Raw genomic sequence first — 22394 nt, 5'->3', positions numbered from 1 at the left:
AGGAGCTGAGTTACTGTTGAGCGTGAAAGGGGGTTGTCTGTAATTTATGGGTTTTAAATGATGGGCCAAGAAAAAGTCTGGCTTGTGCCAAAGTGTCTCTCTCCTCTAGATTGCTGATGCTTGTACAAACATTGTAAAAATGCCAGCGATCTCACTAAAGTAACATTACTTCTAATAATTAGGTTATCATCACGGACTTCTATCACATTACAAACGAGACGCCTATGCCAGAGTCATAGAGAAGAAAGTGAATTTATTTACAAGAAAGTTCCCTTCGCACATGCTCCTCCTCCTCCCCCACTGGCAACCAAGTCTGCAAACCCTGTGTCTCTGCACTACAGAAACAATTCAGAGCAGTGTGCCTCAGCGATGCCGTGTTTATGGTCAGGGTTCCTCTGAAACCCCCTTCTTCCTCAGATCTGGGGAAGGGCAATCTATAAATGGCCTTTTCTTTTTTAACAGATTTAATGAAGGACTAATGGTGTAAGTCAGAGCAGACACGGTTTCAAGAACAGCCTACAGAGCACCAAGGTGGGAAACACTTGGGAAGAGCACATTGGGTTACACCACGGATGGCCCTGCAGAAATGGTGATGCCTTGCCATTTCACAGGTGATGCAAAATGTGTTTTCAAGAACACACAAAAAAAAACCTACATGGACAATCCTGGTCGTGGGTACATTGATTATAGAAAGTTTTGGAGACACAAATGTGTATATTATAGAAGTATAATTAATGAGTGGTGTTTTGCCCTACTTTTTGCACTGTTTTTATGTTTTCTTTACTCCTGAACAGAGGTCCTAAGAAACAATCTGTGTGAAAACTTCCATAAAAAAACAATTTTAGGGCTCAAAATGGTTAAAATATGTCTCCGAACAAAGTAGTTTATTCTGTTCTGTTTTGCGTACAGATCTACAACACATATATCCAAATCTGCTTGGGCAAAAGTGAAATTTAACAAAAGATACACTTCTCAATGTAGCATGACATTGTTAAAATCACACAGAGGGGAAAATAAAACCCTAAGTAATATTTTGAATCATTACTGTCCATCCAAACACAAATATCAGAAAGTGAGGAAGAAAGAAAGGAAGAAAAGAAAGAAAGAACAAAAGAGAGAAAGAGAAGAAAGGGAGAAAGAGAAGAAAGAGAGAGAGAAAGGGAGAGTGAGAGAGAAAGGGAGAGGGAGAGAGAAAGAGGGAGAGAAAGGGAGAGGGAGAGAGAAAGAGAGAGAGAGAAAGAGAGAGAGAGAAAGGAAAAGAGAAAGAAAGAGAAAGAGAAAGAGAAAGAGAAAGAGAAAGAGAAAGAGAAAGAGAAAGAGAGAAAAGAAAGAAGGAAAATTGGTCTGTGTGGACCAGAATTGGAGGAGTTAAAATATCCCTCACAATAGGAATGCCAGGTCCTGTCATTAAGGATGGAGTAGGAGCTGCAGTGTTTGTCCAACTGGGAAGTGGCACGTCAGAGGGTTTGGCGGGGAATACAGAAGTTCGGCTTAATCTTTAACTTGACAATTTTAGAAAGAGATAAGAACAGTCTTCTCGGAGCGACATGTACCGTCAGGAAGAGACTTTAATGACAACGTTTACAAAAGAAGTATCTCTCTAAATTCAGCGAGGGATTCAACACAGCCGTGTAACCAGAGAGAAGGAAACACGAGGGTTCAGAGCATCGTTCCTTTTTTTTTTTTTATTTTATTTTATTTTATTATTTTTTTTTCTCTTTCCATTATTTTTTCCTCGTCCCCCCCGTGTTGCCCGTTCCGTTCTGGCGGGCGAGGCGGCGGCCCCGGTGCCGCGGGCAGAGGGGACGGGCCCGTCCTCGCCGGGGAGCGCGGCGGCACTGCCTCGGCAGCTCCCTGCGGCTGTTTAGAGGTGATTGTCAATTTTCTTTCAAAGTTTATTTTTATGAAAAACAAGAGGAAAAGCTCGGGCTTCCAAAGATGTCTAAAAAATTGATTTATGGTTAGTATAAAGACAACGGTATAAATAACAAAGGAGGCGGCAGCTGCTGCGCGGATTGCTATGGAGACCCTAATGAAATTAGCACTATCAGAGGGTTTCTAATTTTTTTGCGTTCTAAGCTTCTAATTTCTTTCCTATTTCAGATAGCCAGAATGTAATAAAAAAATTAAATTAAAAAAAAAAAGAGAGAAAGAAAGATAATACCCCACCGAAATAATAATATGTGCGATAGATACCCAGTCAATAAATAAATGTTAACCTCACCGAGGTTTTTGGATGGAGGATTTGATCTGAAACAAGATGGCCAAGCGCCTCGCTCTGTAGGTCGCCTCCTCAAAGCGGCGGCTCTCCCGGCTCCAGGAGGCTTCCCCAGGCCCAGCCGCTGCCAGCCCAGCGCTCCGCTGGGACATCAGAAATAAATACTTTTATAATATTTCCGATTCTTTTTTTCTTAAGTGTAACGGCTCTTTGTGTGATGTCACGGTTTTACTCTATTAAATAGACTTACAACTTGCTGTCTTAATTAATCCTTACATAAACTACAAACACCAGCCACTGTTACAACTGTTCAAGACTACTCTCTCAACTAGCTCAGACTGAATATACTAAATAGGTGAAATGTAAGTCACCACGGACCTGAATCTCTCTCCCGAAGTATTGGTGAAGGAACTCTACAAATACCCACATAAATACATTAAGACGAGGATAAATAATCAGTGATACAAAAAAAAAAAAAAAAAAGTCTCGCTTAAAATAATAAATACAATATCATTTAGTCCGATGCGATCCTCACGTTACGGAAGGATCCATAAATTAACTTCTCCGACATAAGCTCAGGCGCGGGCGAGTTACCACCGCTCACGGCTGCTCTAAAACACCTCAGCATGACGCGCTGCTAACACTACGGCATCTCTAAGACTTACCTTCAAGCACATCATTACCAGCTTATCAGTCCCTCGGTTTGCAGTATATTGCACTGTCATGCTTAACACAGCTCTAAGAGAAAGGCTCCTGCTCACGGACCTACCCGAGGCTGCGGGAGAAAGGAGGGAGCTGCTAGGGGAGACACATCCACTAATACTGTTGGCACTCGAGAGCAAAGTCACACTGTCCCGTCAGAAAAGTGAGGTAATCGAGAGGGGAGCGGGCCCCGCCGGCCGCCCCCCCCGCTACAGATGCGTGAGCTTGGGGGCCTCCTGCATCCGTCCCTGAGAGGTGTGGTGAGAGGAGAGGTCCGTGTAGGTGGGGTGGGGGTCGCAAGGTCCGTGGTGGTGGCCGCCGGGGATCTGGGCGGCGCAGCTGTAGTCCACGCTGGCGGAGGAGGGGTGCTGCAGGTGCCCCAGGTTGAACATGGGGCCCGAGGCCGGCATCGAGTCCACGAAGTTGCCCCCCACGTAGACGGGGCTGCCCTGCAGGCTGGGGTTGGCGAAGCCGCCGCCGCCGCTCTGCATGGGGTGTGGGTCGTACTCCGCGCCCGCGTAGCGCTTCTGCTGCGGGAGGCAGCTGCTCAGCGGCGCCGTGTAGGCGGCCAGCCCGTACATGCTCTGCTGGGATTTGGCGAACGAGGTGGGCGAGGGCGCGTCGTAGCTGAGGCTGTTGACGCTGGGGAGCTGGCTGGAGTAGGCGACGTGGTTCGGGCCGCTCAGGGGGGGGCTGCGGTCCGGGGACTGTCCGACGGGGGAGTGCATGATGCCTTTGGCTTTCTGGTCCTTTTTGTACTTCATCCGGCGGTTCTGGAACCAGATCTTGATCTGCCGCTCCGTCAGGTTGAGGAGGTTGGCCATCTCCACCCGGCGCGGCCGGCATAGGTAGCGGTTGAAGTGGAACTCCTTCTCCAGCTCCACCAGCTGCGCGCTGGTGTAGGCTGTGCGCACCCTCTTGGAGGCTGGACCGGGGGGGCTCTTGTCCTCGCAGCTCTCTCCTGCGGGGAAGAGGCGCGAAGAGGCGTTGGTTCCCCCTGAAAGCCCCCACGAGGTCCCCCGGCGCCCCGCCGCCCCCTCCCGCTCGGCCGGAGCCCTCACCGCTCCCGCCCTCCATACGGACACCACCACCACCCCCGCAGCTGCCTCCCCCCCCGGGACACCCGGTGGCCGCCCGACCCGTCGGGGCCGCGCCCGCCACCGCTGAGAGGACAAGGGGAGCGGGGTGGGAGCCCCCAGCCCCACCTGCAGAGCAGGGATCCCCGAGGGGGAGGCGAGGGCGGTGACAGCTGATGGGGACAGGGCGCCGGAACAGGAGGCTCAGCCCGAGGGGCTCAGCCCGGCTCCCCGGGGCGGGGGGGAGAACGTCGGGCTACCTGAGGGGGCGCAGGTGCTTTTCTGCTTGGAGTTCTGCCGGGACTCCTTCATCCAGGGGAATATCTGCTTGCTGAGGGTGGAGGTGGCCGAGCCCGCGGAGTTGGGCCCCCCCTTGGCTTTTTTCGGAGGGGGCGCGCTGGGGGCAGGGTTGGGCGGGGAGGAGGGCGGCAGCGCCGGGGGCTGCTGCTCGCCGATGCCCGGGGGCTGGCTGCCCCCAGCGCCGCCCCCGCCCGTCCGCATGCAGCTGCCGCCCAGCTCGCTGCCCTTGTGCGCCGGGGCGCGGCCGGGCGCCGAGCCCTGCACGGAGCAGGCGGAGCCGGGGTACTCGCCGTCCAGGCCGGCCTGGCCGTAGGGCTGGTGGGCAGCGCCGTAGGGGTAGGCGTCGGCCTTGCTGTAGGTGTAGCCCCCGAAGAGCCCCGCGTTGTCGTAGTAGGCGGCTTTCTGCATCCTCCGCTCTGCGATCGCCGAGGCCCGCGGCCCCCGCTCAAATAACATTGACTGCCGCCCCGCGCCTCACGTCGTCGGCCCGGGCCACTCGCAGCCACCTGGGGAAGGGAACAGCGGGGACAAAAAGAGAGACCTTGAGTGGGGGGCACCGGCTGGGAGCGCCCCGCACTCTGGCACTCCCAGCTTGGGGCAGCGCGGTGGGAGCAGCAGCGGGTGGGGATGGAGCTGGGGCACCGGGAGAGGCTGGAGAACACCAGGGAAGGAGCAGGAGACGTCAAGGAAGAAGCAGGGGACACCAGGTTGGGAGCAGGGGACATCAATGAAGGAGCAGGAGACACCAGATTAGGAGCAGAGGACATCAATGAAGGAGCAGGGAAGACCAGATTAGGAACAGAGGACATCAATGAAGGAGCAGGGAACACCAGAGAAGAACCAAGGAACACCAGAGAAGGAGCAGAGGATGTCAAGGGAAGATCAAGAGACGCCAGAGAAGGAGCAGGGGATACCAGGGAAGGATTAAAGTTGCCAGGGACCGAGCAAGGATTTCCAGAGAAGGAGCAAGATCAGCAGGCAGCAGCCAGGGCAAACCCGAGAAGGACGTGGGCACGCCAGGGAGAGGGCAGGGCATACTAGGGATGAGCTAGAGGACAACAAGGAGAGAGCCACCAAGAACTGTGGTGCTGGGGAGAACGGGGACACATTGGTGAGACTTCCTAGAGGCCACTTTTTGAGGCGTTTTGGGGACGTTCTTTTGCTTTGTTCTGTCTTTGAACCGGTCCCGCACGAGTTTCGCTGGATGGGTCCCCCGAGCATGGCGAGGCCGCTCTGGGTAGTGTCCCCGGGGACCCCCCGGGCCATTTCGGCTGAGACCCCCGCGCCCGTCACGCGTGCGCACGGCCCCGCGCGGCTGACATGATGGATGGAGCCGGGCTGCGGCTGGGCAGAGGCAGAAAAACCCCGTCCTCTTTGTAAACCCGGCCTCCTCCTTCCCCTGGATTCCTCCGGAGTTAAAGTATAACCGGCGCCATTCACTCCCTTCACTTTGCACTATAAAGGAAGCCTCAGGTCAGCTCCCCTATTTTAATTCTGTGATGAATTAAATTCCCTCACCCAACGCTCCTCGTCCCTTTTATTTTCCCCCGCAGAAAGAACCTGAGACGTTTGAGATCGGTTTTAGGGGGTTCTCTTCTTTTTCCAGCCTGCAGACCAAAGGCTCTCCCTTCCCCGCCCCCCTGGCTCCCTGATCGGGCTGCTCAGGCTGAAAGTGCATGGTCCCCCTCTGGCAGATGCTCTGGGGCAGAGTGGTTACCTCTCCCCTTGCTGATCCCAAAACTTCTCCGCATTTGTTACGAGCTAGAAACTGTTCTGCAATTTTCTTGCGGCTTTTTAATGTTCTCTGTTCTTATTTTTCTCTTCGGATAAGGATTTCCTCCGACATTTTTAGTAATTGTGTAAATTAGCACGCACTTCACCTGACAATATAAGTCTGTAACTCAGCGTGTCTCAGTACATTGTGTTTCTTCTGGGTTTAAGCCTTTTAACATACCAGAGAAGAGTAGCTAGACTTTTTTGGATAGCATTCGATTGTTATCATTCTCCAACCTATACTTAAGCAGTACTACCAGAGTACGGCTCTTTCTCCTATAGCAATAGGTACAGCCAAGTACCGCTGATCTGTTCTCTAAAATTCACCGGGAAACGTGTCTGTATAATTCAGAATAACCTCAACGAGCTGCCATCCACGGCCGCTCTCGGCGGTTTATCCCCTGTCACAAACCGCCGCCGTCCTTTTCTTCCCTGAACAAAAGCCTGGGATGATCTGCAAAGCTAATGGAAGTGGGAAAAGAGCTATTTTCCTGTCCTGGAAATTTTTAGTTAAAAAAAAAAAAGGACGGTGGTGACTCAGATGAGTTTTAATACAATGTGAAAATCTCGACGACTCCTGAAAGTATTTTTGTGGAAAATCACTCTGTCGCTTGTTTTCCACTTCTATCATCTATATTTTCAGGAGGGTCTGGACTGAGGACTTTTGTTAGCACAACGCCTCCTTAAGCGTAGGCTTTTATGTGCCTTGTAAAATATAGTTCCCAAAAGAATACGCAGAATCTTAAGAAAGAATATTGCTGTTAAGCTGTTAAAAGCCTTATTTCTTTTCTGAAATACCAACTGCTTGTGAACTCTGCTTGAACCTAAAAAGGAGGCTATGGGCCATAAATCACATGGACAATGCTCAACTGTTTGGTGGCTCATCTTTAGATCTTAAAAAGAGAGAGAGAGGGAGAGAAAGAGGGAGAGAGGGACCTTTCCAGGTTTTGATTTTCCACGAGTGCAAGGCCCGGGGTGATGTTTTTATAGGTAACACCAAAGCAGGGACTCGCCACTTGGTGATTTGGCCAGAAACAGCCTCCAGGGGGTTAAGAAAAAAAAAAAAGTGACATCCAAATGTTGAGGCCGAGCAGTGGGAGGTGGGCTTGAAGGCACAGAGGGTAGGAAACCGCAAAGTATCCATGTCTGTGTTTCAGATTTCCCTTCCTCCTCTCCAGAAAGGTTAACCTCATCTGAACTGTTGGGCGTTGCGCGGGTCTCTTTGTCCCGCCGCCGGTTCCAGCGCTTTTGGAGGGGAGCGACCCTCTCCCGGCTCTGTCTGGCAGCCGGGGCGGCCGCCCACGCCGACACCGCCCGGCACTGCCGGCCGCCTGCCTCCCGACCCTTTCGTGTTAAGCAGTCCTCTACTAAAACTTCCACTACACTTAATTCTGCTCAGGATCAATACCTAATATGATACCGAATAAATAAGAGGCGGCGAGCGCGGCCAGCGGAGCGGTTATTAAAGCAGCGGGGCTCTCAGGGTGCATATCAATGCACCTGTCATTGCGGGGTGTAACAAAATTTATGGCTCCTAGCGCCGTGGCGGTAAACGCTCCGGCCAGGAATGAAAAGGAAAATACTTCCCAAGCGCCGGCACTTTCAGAAGTGCAAAGCAGCCGGCGCGTAGGAGGAAGCCCGGCAAAAGAATCCCCCGCTCGGCACATTTCCCGGCCACCGGCCCGGGGCTGCCCCGTATATAAGGGAAGCGCCGGAGCTGCGGGCGCAGCCGGCCGCGGGCAGGGCAAGGGCGATGGGCACTCGCGCAGACACCGCTGCGGCGCCCGGGACGGGGGGCTCTCGCCTTTGGGGGTCTGAGAGCACCGGGGACGGCGTGGGGGGACAGAGAGAGGCGGGGCTGGCTCCGGGGCGCAGCGAGGGAGCCTTCCCGGGGAGCGCCCCGTTCCCCAGGCGGTCGCTCTCCGCGGGCTCCGATTCACCCGGCGGTCGCCCCGGTGTCCGCGGCGCCGGAGAGCGCTCCCGGTTCCCTGAGAAGGGCCTGGCGCTCTGGGGTATGGATGGAAAGGGCAGTGGGGACAACTCACCACACTTATGTTTTGTCTTGATTTTTGACTTTAACTGTGTGGGTAGGATCTTCAGGTTCCTTGGGATAATCCGTGGGCACGGACCTGCAACAGAAGTGAGAACTCTCAGCGGAAACTGCTTTGTTTTGGACTTTTCTTCCCTAGGACTTTCGGTAGCAAACGCACCTCTCGCCCGTAGCCCCTCACCGTGTCCCTCCGTGCGCCTCAGATCTTCTACCAGACAAAGGGCAGATGCTTCTCTTCATTTATTAATAGCGCTTTGAGAGAGGCGGGGAGCAAAGAAACGAGAAAAACCCCGCGGCCGCGGGCCGGAGCCGGGCAGGGCGGCCTTGCGGCAGCCGCTCCGCCGAGCCCCGGGGCGGGGGAGCCGCGGTCACCCCCGTCGGTCGCGGCCACCGCACTCCCGGCCCGCGGAGCGCCCCGCGGGAGCGGAGATAGCGCGGCTTCATCCCCCCGCGCCCCGGGTAAGAGAAAGATAAAGCGAAGAAACCCCAGCGCTGAAAATGCGTCTCAAATATTTGCGTCCCGAAATGAGCGTTCTGCATTTGGCCGTCTAACGTGGGGACTCAAGACTTTAAAAACTCGAGTGCCAGAAAATCCCTTGCAAAGAAGCCCCGGCCATTATAAAGACGATATCTAGCCACCATAAGCCTTTGAAATGACCTTTGGCTCGTATAGCAATAACTCACCACTTAATGAACAACCAACGGAAGCGCCTCCAATAGCTCACAACACAACAGACCTTACAACTTTCCACCAAGTCTTCTCTCTCCCTGCCCAAGCCTAGTAGGATGCAACATTCCCCTTCGAAATCACCTTAATTTATGCTGCCAAACTGGAGTTAGGGAAATGGAGCTTCATGATTACACATGATGCTCACTCAGGTTCTCGGCCCGGGCCTGTCCCGATAACATCTTATATAATATATTCACGTGGGTGTACGTCAACTTTAAGTGCTTTATTTTTTTTAAGAGAGTTCATTAGAAACAGCACTTTACAGAGTGTGTGAAGGTGGTGTAAGTTTAGTTGTTCCTTAGACCCTGAGCAGAGAGATCATAATATTGCAAACCGAGTCATTGTTAGCCTCTGTTGATTAATACGGTAAGTTTTCATTTTGTGCCTAATTAATTATCGACTTTTCATCCCTTTCTGAAACAGCTCCTCAGCCTCACAAGCCAGACTTCTTGCTCTAGACGTGCTTTACTTGGCGAGAGCTTGACCAAATACCGAGATTTCCACGGCCACAGGAATAGCCCCCAAAGTTTCTTCTGTGGAGAGGGGATCCCGGGCACTCTGCGCTCTGCTCCCAGCACCGCTACTGCACAGCCGACCCCAGAGAAGAAGTTGCCAGACCTAAACCCAGAGAAATCTTTAGAATTATTCAGGCGTGGGCCCAATATAGGTATTATTGAAATTTTAGGTGAAGTTATAAGTGAGTGCTTCCATCGAGCCAAATGAAATGCTGCTTGCAGTAATTGGATTCAGCTGACTAACTTGGCAGGCCAGCAGCTTGAAGGCATACAGCTAAGAAAAATGTTCACTGCCTTTAACTTCTGATCGAGCAGAGCAACACTCAATGGAAAGGCAAAAAAACCCACCCCAACTTTCTCCCCTTTCCCTCGCCTCCCTGTCCTGCTTCCCGCGGGGCGGAGGACTCTGGGCAGGCAGAGTCCCTCACACCCGCTCCTACTTGCCAGCACAAAGCCGGGCTTTGCGCGGGGGTCTTTCCAACAAACATAACCGAGAGTTCACTCAGGCTCTAGGCAGGCCACAAGACAGCGGAATCAGGCACCCCTGGGAGAGCTGGGCTGGTTGCAAGAGCCCAAGAGGAAGCTGAGCTGCAAATGTTCGCGGGGAGCCTGTGTGGCCGCTTCCAGCCCCCCAGTCCTCCCAGAGAGGCACCGGTGTCCCCCCCCAGGCACCTTCCCGCCGCCTTATTGATCAGCCAGCACAAATGCAGGGCGAGAAACTTCTCGGTAGATAAATATCAGCCGTGCTTCAAACAGCTTGTGTAACTCCAAGGCATGAGCATAAGAATATCAACACTAAAACAACTAGGGGAGGAAAACAACAGCCACTGAGGAACACGAATGCACGGCGAGGGGAAAAGGTACTGGAGGGCACTTGGCAGGAATATTTAAAAGACCCTGTGTAGGGGCTACATTACCGATGAGCCTATTTTAAATTGCCCTTTGCAAATCAACACGGCTACCCCCTGCCCAGCTATCCACGGCAACGCATTAACGTGATGCTCAATCTTAGTTTGGCAATGGGAGCATCCAGCAAAGTTCTCTCTGCCTCGTTTCTTTGCGTATTTGTAACTCTCTTCCTGCAACCACCGAAAATTAGGAACAGGATAGGGATAGACATTCTCCCCTAGCCTTTGGGAAGGAGTCGGCTTCTTATTTAAAGAATATAATAAAAAGAAGATACGGCTTAAAACGTCCAAGGAGGTGGAGACCACTCCATGCATTTGCAGCCGTTATGGGCAGAGATTACAAACAAATTCCAGACAGTCTCTGAGTAAAGGAGATAATGCAGCCCCTGTGGTTAAAGGTCCCATTTTGTCATGCAGTTGCTTACCTGTGTATCAATTTATCATAAACCTGGGCTCCTCACTTTTCAGGATCTGGGCTTGCAGTTCTTAGAACACATCCTTCACCCTTTGTCTGCAGACAATACTCTCCTAAACCTGATCTTGCGGTTTTACAAATATTTCCATACACCAGAATTCCCGATAGAACGAAAACAGGCTCAGGCTCAACTACCAATAAAAGAGAGCGAGTGGAAATCGGAATTTGTTGGGCTTTGAGGAGAAAAAAAAAAAAAAAAAAAAAAAAAAAAAAAAAGATCAACACACAAGCCTTTAGCCATCAGCCTCCTGGAACCAGAAGCAGCAATTGGCCACCTCGTGTTTTGTTTTGGTTCTAAATCGTGCGGCCATTGATGAATTTTGGGGGCGAGCAGGAGAAACCCCTGTATAATCAGAAATATAGGCACTGCCTTAAAATAGAGGCACATCGGCCCACGTGATCGCGGGAGCCGCTCGCCGGGCCGGGGAAGGCGCTCCCCGCGCCCCCGCGCAGCGGGGCTGCCCCTCCGCTCCGCGCCCGCGCTCCTCCCGCACCGCTCCGCGACGGCTGAGCCCGCACTTACGCGCCCCGTGGGGCCGGCGGAGCCGGGGGAAAGGTGAATTCCGCGGGATGATCCCAGGGCGCAGAAATCCCCGGCGGAGAAATAGGAGGTATTTGGGACCGGCTGCTGAGTGTGAGCCGAGGGCAGCTCCGCAGCCTCGCTGCACCGGCCGAAAGGCGTTGGGGCTCACTGGTGGGGGCGAATGTTTGTTTGCTCCTTCTCCACACCGGGAAGACGCCGGGCAGAGGGGTCTACCCGTGTCTGGAAGCTAAAGAAGCGTTGGGGGAAAAAAAACCCTCATGACATTTGTGCGTGTGTGTCTGCCCTGAGCCTGCCTCCCCTCTCTGTGTGTATGGAGAGACATAGAGCAAACCCGATGTATATCCGTCATGTGTGCCCACAAAGCTCCCCAACAATTCCAGTTCGGCAGAAAAAAAAATTTATATTAGCTCCTCTGTTAGATTTTTCTAACATATCTGTAGCTATAAATACACCACACCTAATCTAACATCTGCTATGATTTCATTACCATCCAAAGCATGGGGATGTGACAGTAACGTATTACCTTACAATACTAACCGTAAGTGCATTGTAACATTTATCTAAATTACATTGCTTTTCCTGACTTTGCAAACCAGTTATAAAAAGATTGGAGTCCAGTGATGGAAACATAAGTTCAATGTAAATTATTGTGTACGGCTTCGGATTTATAATCCTATATTTCTTCGAAATGATGCACTTAAATCTCGCCTCAAGTAAGAGGTAATGGTTCTTTATATCCTTTTCCGTCAGCCATATATTTCGGCGTCTGGGTAGTTTCGCAGAGCCCCCCGCGCTCGCGTGTCTGTGTGTACATACAGCAGCCCCTACACACACAGCGTGTCCTGCATACTTGTGTACATACACACAAAGCCGAACACGATTCTGGCCGCTGTTTAGACATTTTGCATGACTGAGAGGTCTTTGGCTTCCTACACAAAAGTGCGAGGGAAGAGTTGGGCATCGGTCGAGCAAAGGCACGAGGAAGATTCAGAAGAAAATGCCTTTTTGGAGGACAGTTCGGAACCCCCTGGTAAAAGCCCCACAGCCCTCGGGTGTCTTTTCAGATTCTAAGGCTTAAAAAAAAAAAAAACAAAAAAAAACCAACCACGAAACAACAAAAAAACCCGGCGAAATTTAACGTGAAAATGGAGGACGGCGGGAAGAAAGGAGCACCTTCACCACCGCCACCAGAAAGAAAACGTCGTGAAGGAGACTGAAAAAGTATTAAGGAAATGTAATCCTTTGGCTGGTGGGACTCCAGCTTTGCGTGAATTTGTCTCCAGTAAAGGATCTAAGACTTCTTCAATCGGAGCATATGTTCATAGAGCAATAAAACAGAAAGATTTACAGTCTCCGCCCGCCCCCCAGCAGCCTCGCACCCTTTCAGGAATTACTTATGATGATTTATAACAACAACTCCGGCAATTGTCAAACTGATAAAATAGCCCGGGCTATATGCGGGAATAAACGCTCTTATGAAAGGGCTGCGATTTATGTTCGGGTCCATTTTACTGCGTGTCTTGGTGGAGTTTGGTTTCTTTCCCGGACTAACAGGATAATAAAAAACTTCATTGATAAAAATGTAGGAGTTCTCGTGAGGTAGCAGATCTGTTCTTTAGTCACTACCAAAGCACATAAACATTTGTCATCTTTGAATAATTGAATTAATGTGTTATTGTTTGAATGTATAATTCATAACATAGGAAACTTTGTCTCTGTTCTGACACCGAAACGGAAGCAATAAAAAGCTACAATCTAGGCTTTTTTAGAAATTACTCCAGCAAGGGATAATAAAGAATATCCTGTTTGCAGAAAGTATTTCCAGCTGACTCTGGGATTTCACAGCGAAATCTCAGCCTCGTGGTCCATATTGTACAGAGTTCGTAGAGAGTGGCTTTGTATAAAAACACAAATCCGATCTCCCGCTACCCGGCTCCGCTGATCGGGAGCTGGGAAGACGCTGTGCTCGCTCCTGGGGCGGGATGCGGCCAGGCTCCTCGGCAGCCCCTCTCCGGGCGGAGGCCGGGATGCGGGGCCGGGATGCGGGGCCGGGTGGCCTTTGTGCGGGCAGCGCGGGGCTCGGGCGAGGGGGGGGTCGGCGCTCTCGGCTCTGGCTCCGGCCCCGCTGTCACAAGTAAAATTTACGACCCCGCTCGCAAAGGAGCTGAGGGCCTTTCCCGGCGGTGGGACCGGGCAGCCGCTGCCCTGACAGCCGCATTGTTCCCCCCGCGCCTGCCCGCGCAGGCGGCCGCCGCCCCGGGAGGCGCTGGAGCTGCCGCTCCGCGGGGCTCCGCGCGGCTCCGCGCTCGCCCTCTTCCCCCGCTCCCCGGGAAGCAAAGGTCACCGCTTGCGCCCGCTCCGGCCGCTGCCGAGCTGGAAATCAGGAAGCGGCGTGCCCTATTTGTCAAGCGTTTGACAGCTGAGTTCATTAAGGCTTAAATAAGAAGGAATAAAAGTAAAAAAAAAATGTTTACGTACCGGGCGTCTGTTTTTTTCGGCAGCTACCAACGAGCTAGGTGTGCAGAGAGAGGCACTGCACCCTTTGTATATTATATTCTTGGGATCTCTTCAGTTTTCAAGTCTGATAGAGTCCTTTGCTTGGCAGATTAATGACGACTCCGTGTTTCTTAAGGGACGTGCTGAATTAATTATTTCGCAAATCACGTGGTCAGGACTTGTAGAAATCTATTCTTATCATCTTCCTTGCACTTTGAAATTCTGCCTGTTATGACTGTTCCTAGCAAGATTATTTTGGTCTCCAGGCTTAGGGGAAGGAGGGGGGGAGAAGAAAAAAAAAAAAAAAGGAAAAGGAATCAGGGGAAAGGGCTAACAAACATGGCCGGTGGAAGCGGTGTGGCTCTGCACAGAGAGGTCCCTATTTACTGTACTGTACAGTGAGTGGGGTTTGCTATTGACTCTGCCTTTCCTCTTCATTCTTACCTTAACGACTAGTGGTGATATAATATACAGAACTGTATTGATGTATCGGGAGTAACAGGAGGAGCCATTAAACGGGAGAGAGAGAAAGTACAACCACAAAGTGTGTCTCGATATTTAAACTTAGCGAGCGTGTGATTGGAAAAGCACCCCCAGCCTCCCCTCCGCGCCCCCAAGCCAGGCAGGGCCCGCGCCTGGTTCTGTGCTCCATGCTCTTCTCCCGGGCTGAGCAAGGGACTGTCTTTTTGGACTCGTGCCTTGACCAGGCTCCAGGAGAGGGCAGGTCCTCAGTGATAAATACTTATGACAAAAATAGTGCAATCAGCTCCTCCTGGCCAGGGATACGTGTTATTGTCTGAGGTGCTTACGCAGGGGAGAAAAGGAATATGTTTGCTTTAGGTGCACAGGAAAGTTTAATCTCTCGAAGTTTGTGTTTTCTTGTGATCTTTCGTCTGTAGCGGCTGAAAAAAAAAGTGAAGCTTAATGCTCAGAGAAAGGTACTAGCTACATCTCAATTTCAAATTTCCACTTCTTTTTTTGAATTGATTCCTTCCAGGACTCACCTAAAGGGCACACATCCGTGTGGGGATCGAGGTGACTTCAGGTGTGGCTCCTTGCTTCCTACCACACATGCATAAATCCAGGAGTCATTCTAGGAGGGCTTGTTAAATGCAAAGCAGTAGCAAATGGATGACAGGCACTTTTAACTGCAGCCTAAATGTAAATATAAACTCCAGCTTGGCCTAGAATCACACCATTATGGCTGGGGCAATCAGCAAACCTGTTCAAAGGGACATTTGGAAGGATGCTATGCAGAGTCACTCATCTTTTAACATTGTAATGATGGGAGGGACCAGCATTTTCACAGAACAGAGACCCACCTTGTAAGGACTGTTTGCTCAAGGTACAAACCAGAATCTATTTCTCTACACCTTTTATTATTTCAAAGGTATAAGGAGGCTTACATCAAAACTACAGGCGACAATTAGGATAAATAACGCTTTAATCAATGGCAGCAAAACATTGCTCAAGTCTATAAAAAGCATCACACTTTTTTAACAGAGATGAGAGTATTGCTGGACAATGCAACCGCTTAACAAAGGCTCCGATGCACAACGTTTCACCCATGAGAAACAAAAATAACCAGCTTCCCTTTCTACACAAGATAACTCCTGAGGAGAGCTTAAAACCAATAAAAAATAAACCTCAGGTTTGTTTTTCGCGGGAGATAGTGACCAGTGGGTTCTTCTGGTCGTTGTTACAGGCATTCCTGACCCTTCGGGGCACTGGCAGCTGAAAACTATTTCTTTTGGCACTTTCTCCTTCCAGTTCAAGTATTCTCAGAGCTTACAGCTCAATTTACAACTATGTAAACTTACAGTGTCCCAGCCTACCTCAAAGGGGACTTGAAAACAAGGTTGTAAGAGTTGTGCCTGCTGAACCCAACACTCGTCCTGGAGATATTAACATTTCAAAAGACAATGAGACAAATTCTGCTCGCAGCTACATCCCTGTTTGACTTCAGTGGGCGGGGAAGGAAATCTGGGAGCAGAATTTGGCCCTTCAACTTCGGAAGCCATCTCAGTCGATAAGAAGCACAAAGCAAGGATTTGCTTATCCAAGGCCATTATATTCCAGAACTGTACCACAGATGCCAAAGTTGGTAGCTCACTCTCGAATAACAAGTTTGCCTTGCTCCCAGCCAACTTATCGCAGACTTTAAGCAAACAGCGGGGGTCTGGGGGGGGAAAGGATTTTCAAGAAATACAGTCAGAAAAGTTTCTGCCCCTTCTTTTTTTTTTTTTTTTTTTTTTTTTTTCCTTTTTTTCTTTCCCTAGATAAGTACGAAGAGCAAAGGAAGGGCTTTGGACACCTCTGGAGGCAAAAGGCCCCTACCACAGGAACCGAGTGTAACAAAACTTGCAAACTTGCCTCAGGAATTCCCTCCTCAAGCGCTGCTGCTAGCTGCTCTCCATGCCAGAGAAAGGGAAGGGTAGTTTGGGTCCAAAAGGTTAAGGGTTTAGAGGTCACTCTTCCAGGCTGAAATACAACTAATCGAATAGAAAATTTGTCCTCTGGGTGAACCTGTTCCTGCAATTTAGCCGAACTTCAGTGAAATACCTTTTCAGCTTCTCAACGTGAAGGCGTCAGAAAAAAGACGTCTTTACTATGTATGAACTCGGTGCTTTTTGTCATAGAAACAATGATGCGAATAATGCGGGAATATCCATCTTTAATATCACGACGTGGAGATATTCAAGTATTGCCATGTGCAAGTCTGAGAACTGGGCTTACCCTAAGGAAGAACAAAGAGTTTTCTCCAGCCTCTAAAACAAAAGACCAAGTCTCACAAGACACTTTGCGGACTTCTAGGGATGAGAAAAGGGCAGAAATTAACCGCTGGCCGCAGCAAATGCGGCCGAATACACTACTGTTGAAAAGCTCCCTTTTATTTTCGAATTCATTCAAGCCCCATTTTGGCCAGGGTTTTCCCGAGCCATCCCAGAAAGCTGTGAGTCCTCGGTGGGAAGAACCCAGCCTGGAGATAGGCACGTTAACTCACCCCGTGCTCTTCCACCTCCCTTCAGCCTTTGCTCTGGATTTCCTCCTTTGCCCCTTTTCACTTTAATAAAGGGATCACCTCGTTTCAATTTGGATGATATGGTCCCTCTCCCTGCCCTGAGGGTACAGGAGACAAGGGCTGAACTTTAAAATGGCCCGAGTGGAGGTGTAAGTGGCTAAGGGAGCTGGCTTGGCTGAGTTTGGTATTTACAACGCACTAAAACTTTGGCACCATGCAGCCAGTAGCCAGGGACAAATCCGTGTGTTTTAGACCAGCTCTGCTCCCATCCAAGCCTTTCCTATTTCCTTGAAAGCAACTTGCTGAGATTTCTAACCATTGCAGTCATGTCTCATGGTTTGTTTAAAAGCAATCACTGTTCTTCTAAAAACAAAACACACAAAAAAAACCCACTCCAAAAATAAATAATAATAAAAAAATCCAAAAAAAAAAAACCCAAAACCAATAACCCCAACACACCAAAATAACCCCGAAAGAAGACAAAGCAGCAACCCACATAGCCTGTCTCTCTCTTGGGCAGAAAAGGAATCTAAAATCTGATAGAAACAATGCATTCAGCCTTCAGCTTTGAAAGTCTCAGGTTATATAAGAAATCTCAACAATTTCTCACTCTGAGGTTTTCTTCCTAGTTTTTTGTTGTCGGGGAGGTCGGGGGTTGGGTTTTCTCTTCTTTTTTTTTTCGTCTTTTTGTTTTGTTTTCTCCATTAATACATGAGGTATCAGTGGTTTACAGCACAGCACTGAGAAGGGCAGATATTGGAAGCAGATTTTGGAAACATATTTCAAGCCTGTTAGCCCTGTATGGCACATGGTAAGGAGCAGGGACGCTTCTCCTATTCACAAAGAAGAAAATTTGGGGGGAAAAAGGGGGACAAGAAAGTTGTGTACGTTCGAGGCAAGTAAATATTATATATGTGTTCAAGAGACTGGGAAGGAGAAATACTGTATTTCAACTCCCCTTCCTCATTTTTGGTTTGACAATTTTTGTTTTTATCTTCACTCTTCTACATAACAAATAAATAAATAACGCTAATACTACCAGTACACAAAATAACCCGTTTTCACTTAACTCCTATGCACACCTTCTGAGACATTATGGAAATGAGCAAGTATTTTCATTACACCAAGAAAGGTAAAGCAGCACAAAAAGTTCACAATTACTAGTCTTTATGTTCAAATAAAAGACTATGCTATAAATTTCCTGTCCTCAACTTGCCCAAATGCATCCTCTCGAAACTGCATGGGATAAAAAAGACAACTAAAAGCAAAAATCCCAGAATAAAGCATCAAACCTTCACTTTTGAATTCAAAACCGAAACACAGGACAGTTTCATTTTCAATGATTTATTACTTTTTATGGACAGAAGGTCTCGTTTAATATTTTCCCAATTCCCACTGCCTGCATGATGTTGGTTGGTTTGGTTTTTTTTTCCCCCCTTCCCCCTCCTTCTCTTCCCTTTTATTTTTTAGGTTGTGCTAGCAGAGGCAAATAAAATAAAGTCCAAAGTAGCGTCATTTTGTCTCCTTTGTACAACAGTACCTTAAAGAAAGATGACAGTTTCTCGAGTCCTTAGCTGCTACATGCAGGTTCTGCTTGGGCAGTGTCACTTTATGTACAGTACTGGTCAGAAGCGAAGGATGAAATGGAAAATTTCACCTCTTCTACAAAGTTGTCAAGTCAGTCTGATGGTCCTTGGAACCAGTCTGTAAATGGGGGTTTGAACCAGAGGAAGAAGACCTGCCCTTCGTGTTGGGCAGTTTGTGATCTTTTTTCCACTTCATTCTTCTGTTCTGAAACCAGATCTTGATCTGGCGCTCAGAGAGACACAAAGTGTGGGCTATCTCGATACGGCGGCGCCTGGTCAGGTACCTGTTAAAATGAAATTCTTTTTCCAGTTCTAGGACTTGCTGTCTGGTGTAAGCTGTGCGGGAGCGTTTAGGTTCCCCTCCGTTGTAATTGGGATTCACTGGGAAAAAAATACGGAGAACTTTACAAAGCTAATCTTGACTTGCCGGTTCAACTTTACAAAAGAAAACCTTACGAGCTGCGAGCATGTGGCCGGGCTGGATTCGTCCCAGTTGCTTACAATGGACGGGCTGCTCTCCCCCTCGTTTAAGGCAGGCAGTACAGGCACACGCAGCTAGGTAGGCTGGGAGCCTCTAGCAGGCTTCGAAAATGGAGTTTTCTCCCTGCACGGCAGAGCCCCGCACGGCCAACGGCCTATTTCCTCAGCAATAAAAATTTATGGCGAGTGTAATTGGCTACTTCGGCTTAAAAAGCTCCTCCACGAGCCTGGCAGGGGCTCGGGCGAGCGTCGCTGAGGATGGTCGGGAGCAGGGGAGAAGAGCAAAGTAAGAAGAGGATCCTTACCCGAGTTAACATGGACTTTCTTCATCCAGGGATAAACTACTGCTGGCTGCTTAACTGCTGACCCGTTTGGGGCTTTGAGGGCCGGCTGCTGGCTGCAGGCTCGCGAGTTGGACATTGGAGGCGGTGGACAATGCTCTGCTTGGCCGGGGAAGTGGCTCGCTGGGCCGGATTGCTCCTGTCCGTGACCCCGCGGCTGCACGGCAGAGCCTTGGGCATTGCTACAGCTAAAGGGCTGCTCGCCGTAGTTTGACCGTGGGTAGAGTCCCTGGTGCTGGAAATCAGAGCCCTGCGAGGCACTGTAGTACTCGGCCCCCTGCTCGCCTAGGTAGTTATTCTGCAAATATTCCTCGCAAGGAGGAAATTTGGGATCCACGTACTTAGAGTTCACCATATACGAACTCATGGCCATTAATTTCTGAAGGTAGAAAATACTAATTTTTCTCGTGTTGTCTTTTTTCCCCCTGCCATAGAGCCCTCCTACTCGCTGTCAACTGAATAAAGTTAGGCGGGCATGTGACCGGCCCGGCCAATGGGGAGGCGGGAGCCGATCACCGGATTTCTCCGCAGCTCAGCATTTCCACCGATTTCACTCCATAATATCCCTGTAACCGAGTGACCCCCCTCTCCGGCGGGTCGCACCCCCCAAAGCAGGTACCGGAGGTGCAGGGATAACTCCTCGGGCGGCGGCCGCCTCCCGGCCCGCAGGTAGGGCCAGGCTTTTGTCTGAGCTGGCTTCCCCAGCCCCGGGGGAGGCTGCCCCGCCGCCCGATCTGCCAGCCGCACTCGCCACCGGGGCTCCTTACCTCGCCTTAAATAAAATATCGAAAGAACTACACGGAGCGAGGAGCTGGAGTGGGGTTAAAAGGGAGGACACTGATAAGGAGGCGAGGGAAAGAAAAGCCATCAAAGAAGAGGGTAATATGATGTACAATAGATCTGTCCTGTCTTTGTCTAGCAGAGGTCATCCAAAAGTTACCAGAATTTAGTTCTGCTGAATAAAATTAGGCAATCAGTAACTTCTCATTCACTTTGCAAGCCTCAATATATACGTGGGCATACGTATGCGCGCACAGACGCAAACGCACACGTCGATGTATAAATCTACACACGTATGTGTGTAAAATCATACAGATGGCAAGAAACCGTTCATTTTTAACCGCTAAAGTTCAATCAATTGAACTGGAGACGGCATTTAATTAGGTTAGAAATATCACGGGTTTAATGAGACAAATTCCGTCTTCCTTCGTCAATATCGTTCCTGGAGCACAAGTAAATACATTCCAGTGAGGCGAATGGTGCTTTTGCTGCTGTCGTAAATAATTTGATGCGATCTGAACCCTTGACAGGAAAATTTGGCTAATGGCTGGCATATCTAGCTAATTTGCGAGCATCTTTTTAAAGATTCATTCACTGATTGGTAGATAATTTTGTTTCAGAAAAATTATGACTTCTGGTGAGATTAACTGTTTAAATTCACAGTCTGTCAGTGACAGTTACAACTGAACGACAACTGAAATTTTAAGAGACGTCCTAAAACCTGGCAAATAGGAGCGAGGCAGTAAATTATAATTTCTGAGTGTTCAGCACGCACATGTCTTTTGAATCCGCCAGTTTATAAACTACTAACCATTTGCAGAAAGGTGAAGTTTTTGCATCGACCATATATTCCCCTAGAATCGAATCTGTGACTATATGAATATCACACAAATTCGGTTCTACAGGGTATATATAGACAACGTAATAACATTCTGTTTTCATCTACAATATAGCAGGTCTTTGCAATTCTCTTAGTTCTTACTGTCTTCTGAGGAATGCAAACTATTCTGCTGGGACTCAGGTCTGAAATACGGATTTGCAGGAAGGTGGGATTTCGGATAAGATTCACGCTTGTTATTACTGCTGCAACAGGGCTCTGCCACTCTTCACCAATTTATAGCGACGAATTTCACCTACCAAATTCTCAGAAAGACCTGCTGCTCACATTAGATGCTCTGCCGTTTACGTCCTTGCTACGGAAAATGGACATTACTGGCCAAATTGAGCTATTTAGATGAATAATTGTTGAGATAATTTAGAAAAGAATCTTTATCTATTTAAAGAATCTGAAGAGATTCTCCATAAGAAAAAAATTCCCGCCACCCTTCAGACAAAAAAAAAAAAAAAAAAAAAGAATTAAAAAAGAAATAATAAAAAAGAAACAGAAGTAAAACAGCCGACAACAGAAACAGCGATTGGTGAAAAAAGAGGAGATTAAAGGCTGGAGTTAGTTGCTCTCGGGAAGAAGAGAGTTTCCAAATTTACCTTCATCCCATTATGCTGGTATAGCTATTATCCCCGCGAGCTGCCCGCGAGCCGCAGCCTCGCACCCTCCCAGGTTCTCCCCGCAGTAGCGTTTATGGTGAAGGGCAGGGCGAGAGGTCAGCCGAAATCATTTACAAACATATCACAAAGTTTCATTATTTTTACTTTGTCGACAGCGGCACACAGGAGTACAAAAGTTCATGAATTGTGTCTGACCCAGCTCCTCACTGCTGTCCTGCAGTCAACCTCTTCTCCTTCCACTATTTAAAACAGGCACCATAAGGACAAATAATGGTGCGGGTGTGATACATCCAACCACTGCGTAGGGCAGATTTGGGGGTGTTGCGGTTATCCGAGCGATGCGTACCGGTTTGTTTGCCTGGCTCCAACTCCCAGCTGCCTGATCTGGGGGATGCTATTTTTAAACATCTGCTTTCTTATCACTGCGGTGGTGTCTTCTTCACAGCAAGTGCAACTCGAAACGACTTTTTGTCCCTAATCTCTTTTTTTACCTTCCTGGATTATTTAAATCTCCACTCAACTATTTTAAGCCCTCGCCTCGCTTTCTCTCCTTTCTCTAAAGGGAGAGAGAGATACATCCTCCTCGGGGGGGGTATCAACCACCCGGATGAGGGGACAGAGTAACACCCCGCCTCCCAAAGCGGGATAGCGTTTGGGGTGGCCCCCCGGGAGCGGACAAGCCCGCCGAGAGCTGCCCGGGGAGAAGAGATGGGGCTGGGGAAGCAGTACCTCCTTGCTCTGTTTAATACTACACATTTTCATATTTGTTAGACGCTGTGACCTGCGTTTCACCTTATTGCACGGCTTGCTCAGACAGGTCAAAGCCAAAGAGTTATTGATGAACAAAAGCGTTATATATTCACCTCTTGTTCAACTGCCCATACAAAATGCT

The 22394-nt window shown here is 49.3% G+C and overlaps 2 protein-coding genes across 2 annotated transcripts; both read right to left on the bottom strand.

The window, feature by feature from the left end:
* Positions 1-1284: 1284 nt before the first annotated feature.
* On the bottom strand, positions 1285-14078 carry HOXD3 (homeobox D3). Its single transcript, XM_054070136.1, has 4 exons — positions 13770-14078; positions 8115-8198; positions 4257-4802; positions 1285-3881 (listed from the first exon to the last, which is right to left on the bottom strand). The coding sequence occupies exons 3-4, from the start codon at positions 4750-4752 to the stop codon at positions 3130-3132; spliced, it is 1248 nt and encodes a 415-aa protein (XP_053926111.1). The 5' UTR covers positions 4753-4802; positions 8115-8198; positions 13770-14078; the 3' UTR covers positions 1285-3129.
* A 1964-nt stretch (positions 14079-16042) lies between these two features.
* HOXD4 (homeobox D4) lies at positions 16043-21263 on the bottom strand. Its single transcript, XM_009555616.2, has 2 exons — positions 19181-21263; positions 16043-18776 (listed from the first exon to the last, which is right to left on the bottom strand). The coding sequence occupies exons 1-2, from the start codon at positions 19587-19589 to the stop codon at positions 18472-18474; spliced, it is 714 nt and encodes a 237-aa protein (XP_009553911.1). The 5' UTR covers positions 19590-21263; the 3' UTR covers positions 16043-18471.
* Between the last annotated feature and the right edge of the window lie 1131 nt (positions 21264-22394).

Source organism: Cuculus canorus, chromosome 6 (assembly GCF_017976375.1).
Source record: "Cuculus canorus isolate bCucCan1 chromosome 6, bCucCan1.pri, whole genome shotgun sequence".
Lineage (NCBI taxonomy): Eukaryota > Metazoa > Chordata > Aves > Cuculiformes > Cuculidae > Cuculus > Cuculus canorus.
The sequence above is the reverse complement of the archived record's forward strand: the minus strand, read 5'-3'. Positions and strand labels throughout refer to the sequence as shown.

Coding starts and splice junctions, on each gene's coding strand:
- HOXD4 (XM_009555616.2), bottom strand. CDS start 19,589: ATGGCCATGAGTTCGTATATGGTGAACTCTAAGTACGTGGATCCCAAA. Junction 18,777..19,180: donor GAAAGTCCATGTTAACTCGG/GTAAGGATCCTC, acceptor TTTTTTTCCCAG/TGAATCCCAATTACAACGGA.
- HOXD3 (XM_054070136.1), bottom strand. CDS start 4,752: ATGTTATTTGAGCGGGGGCCGCGGGCCTCGGCGATCGCAGAGCGGAGG. Junction 3,882..4,256: donor AAGCACCTGCGCCCCCTCAG/GTAGCCCGACGT, acceptor TCTTCCCCGCAG/GAGAGAGCTGCGAGGACAAG.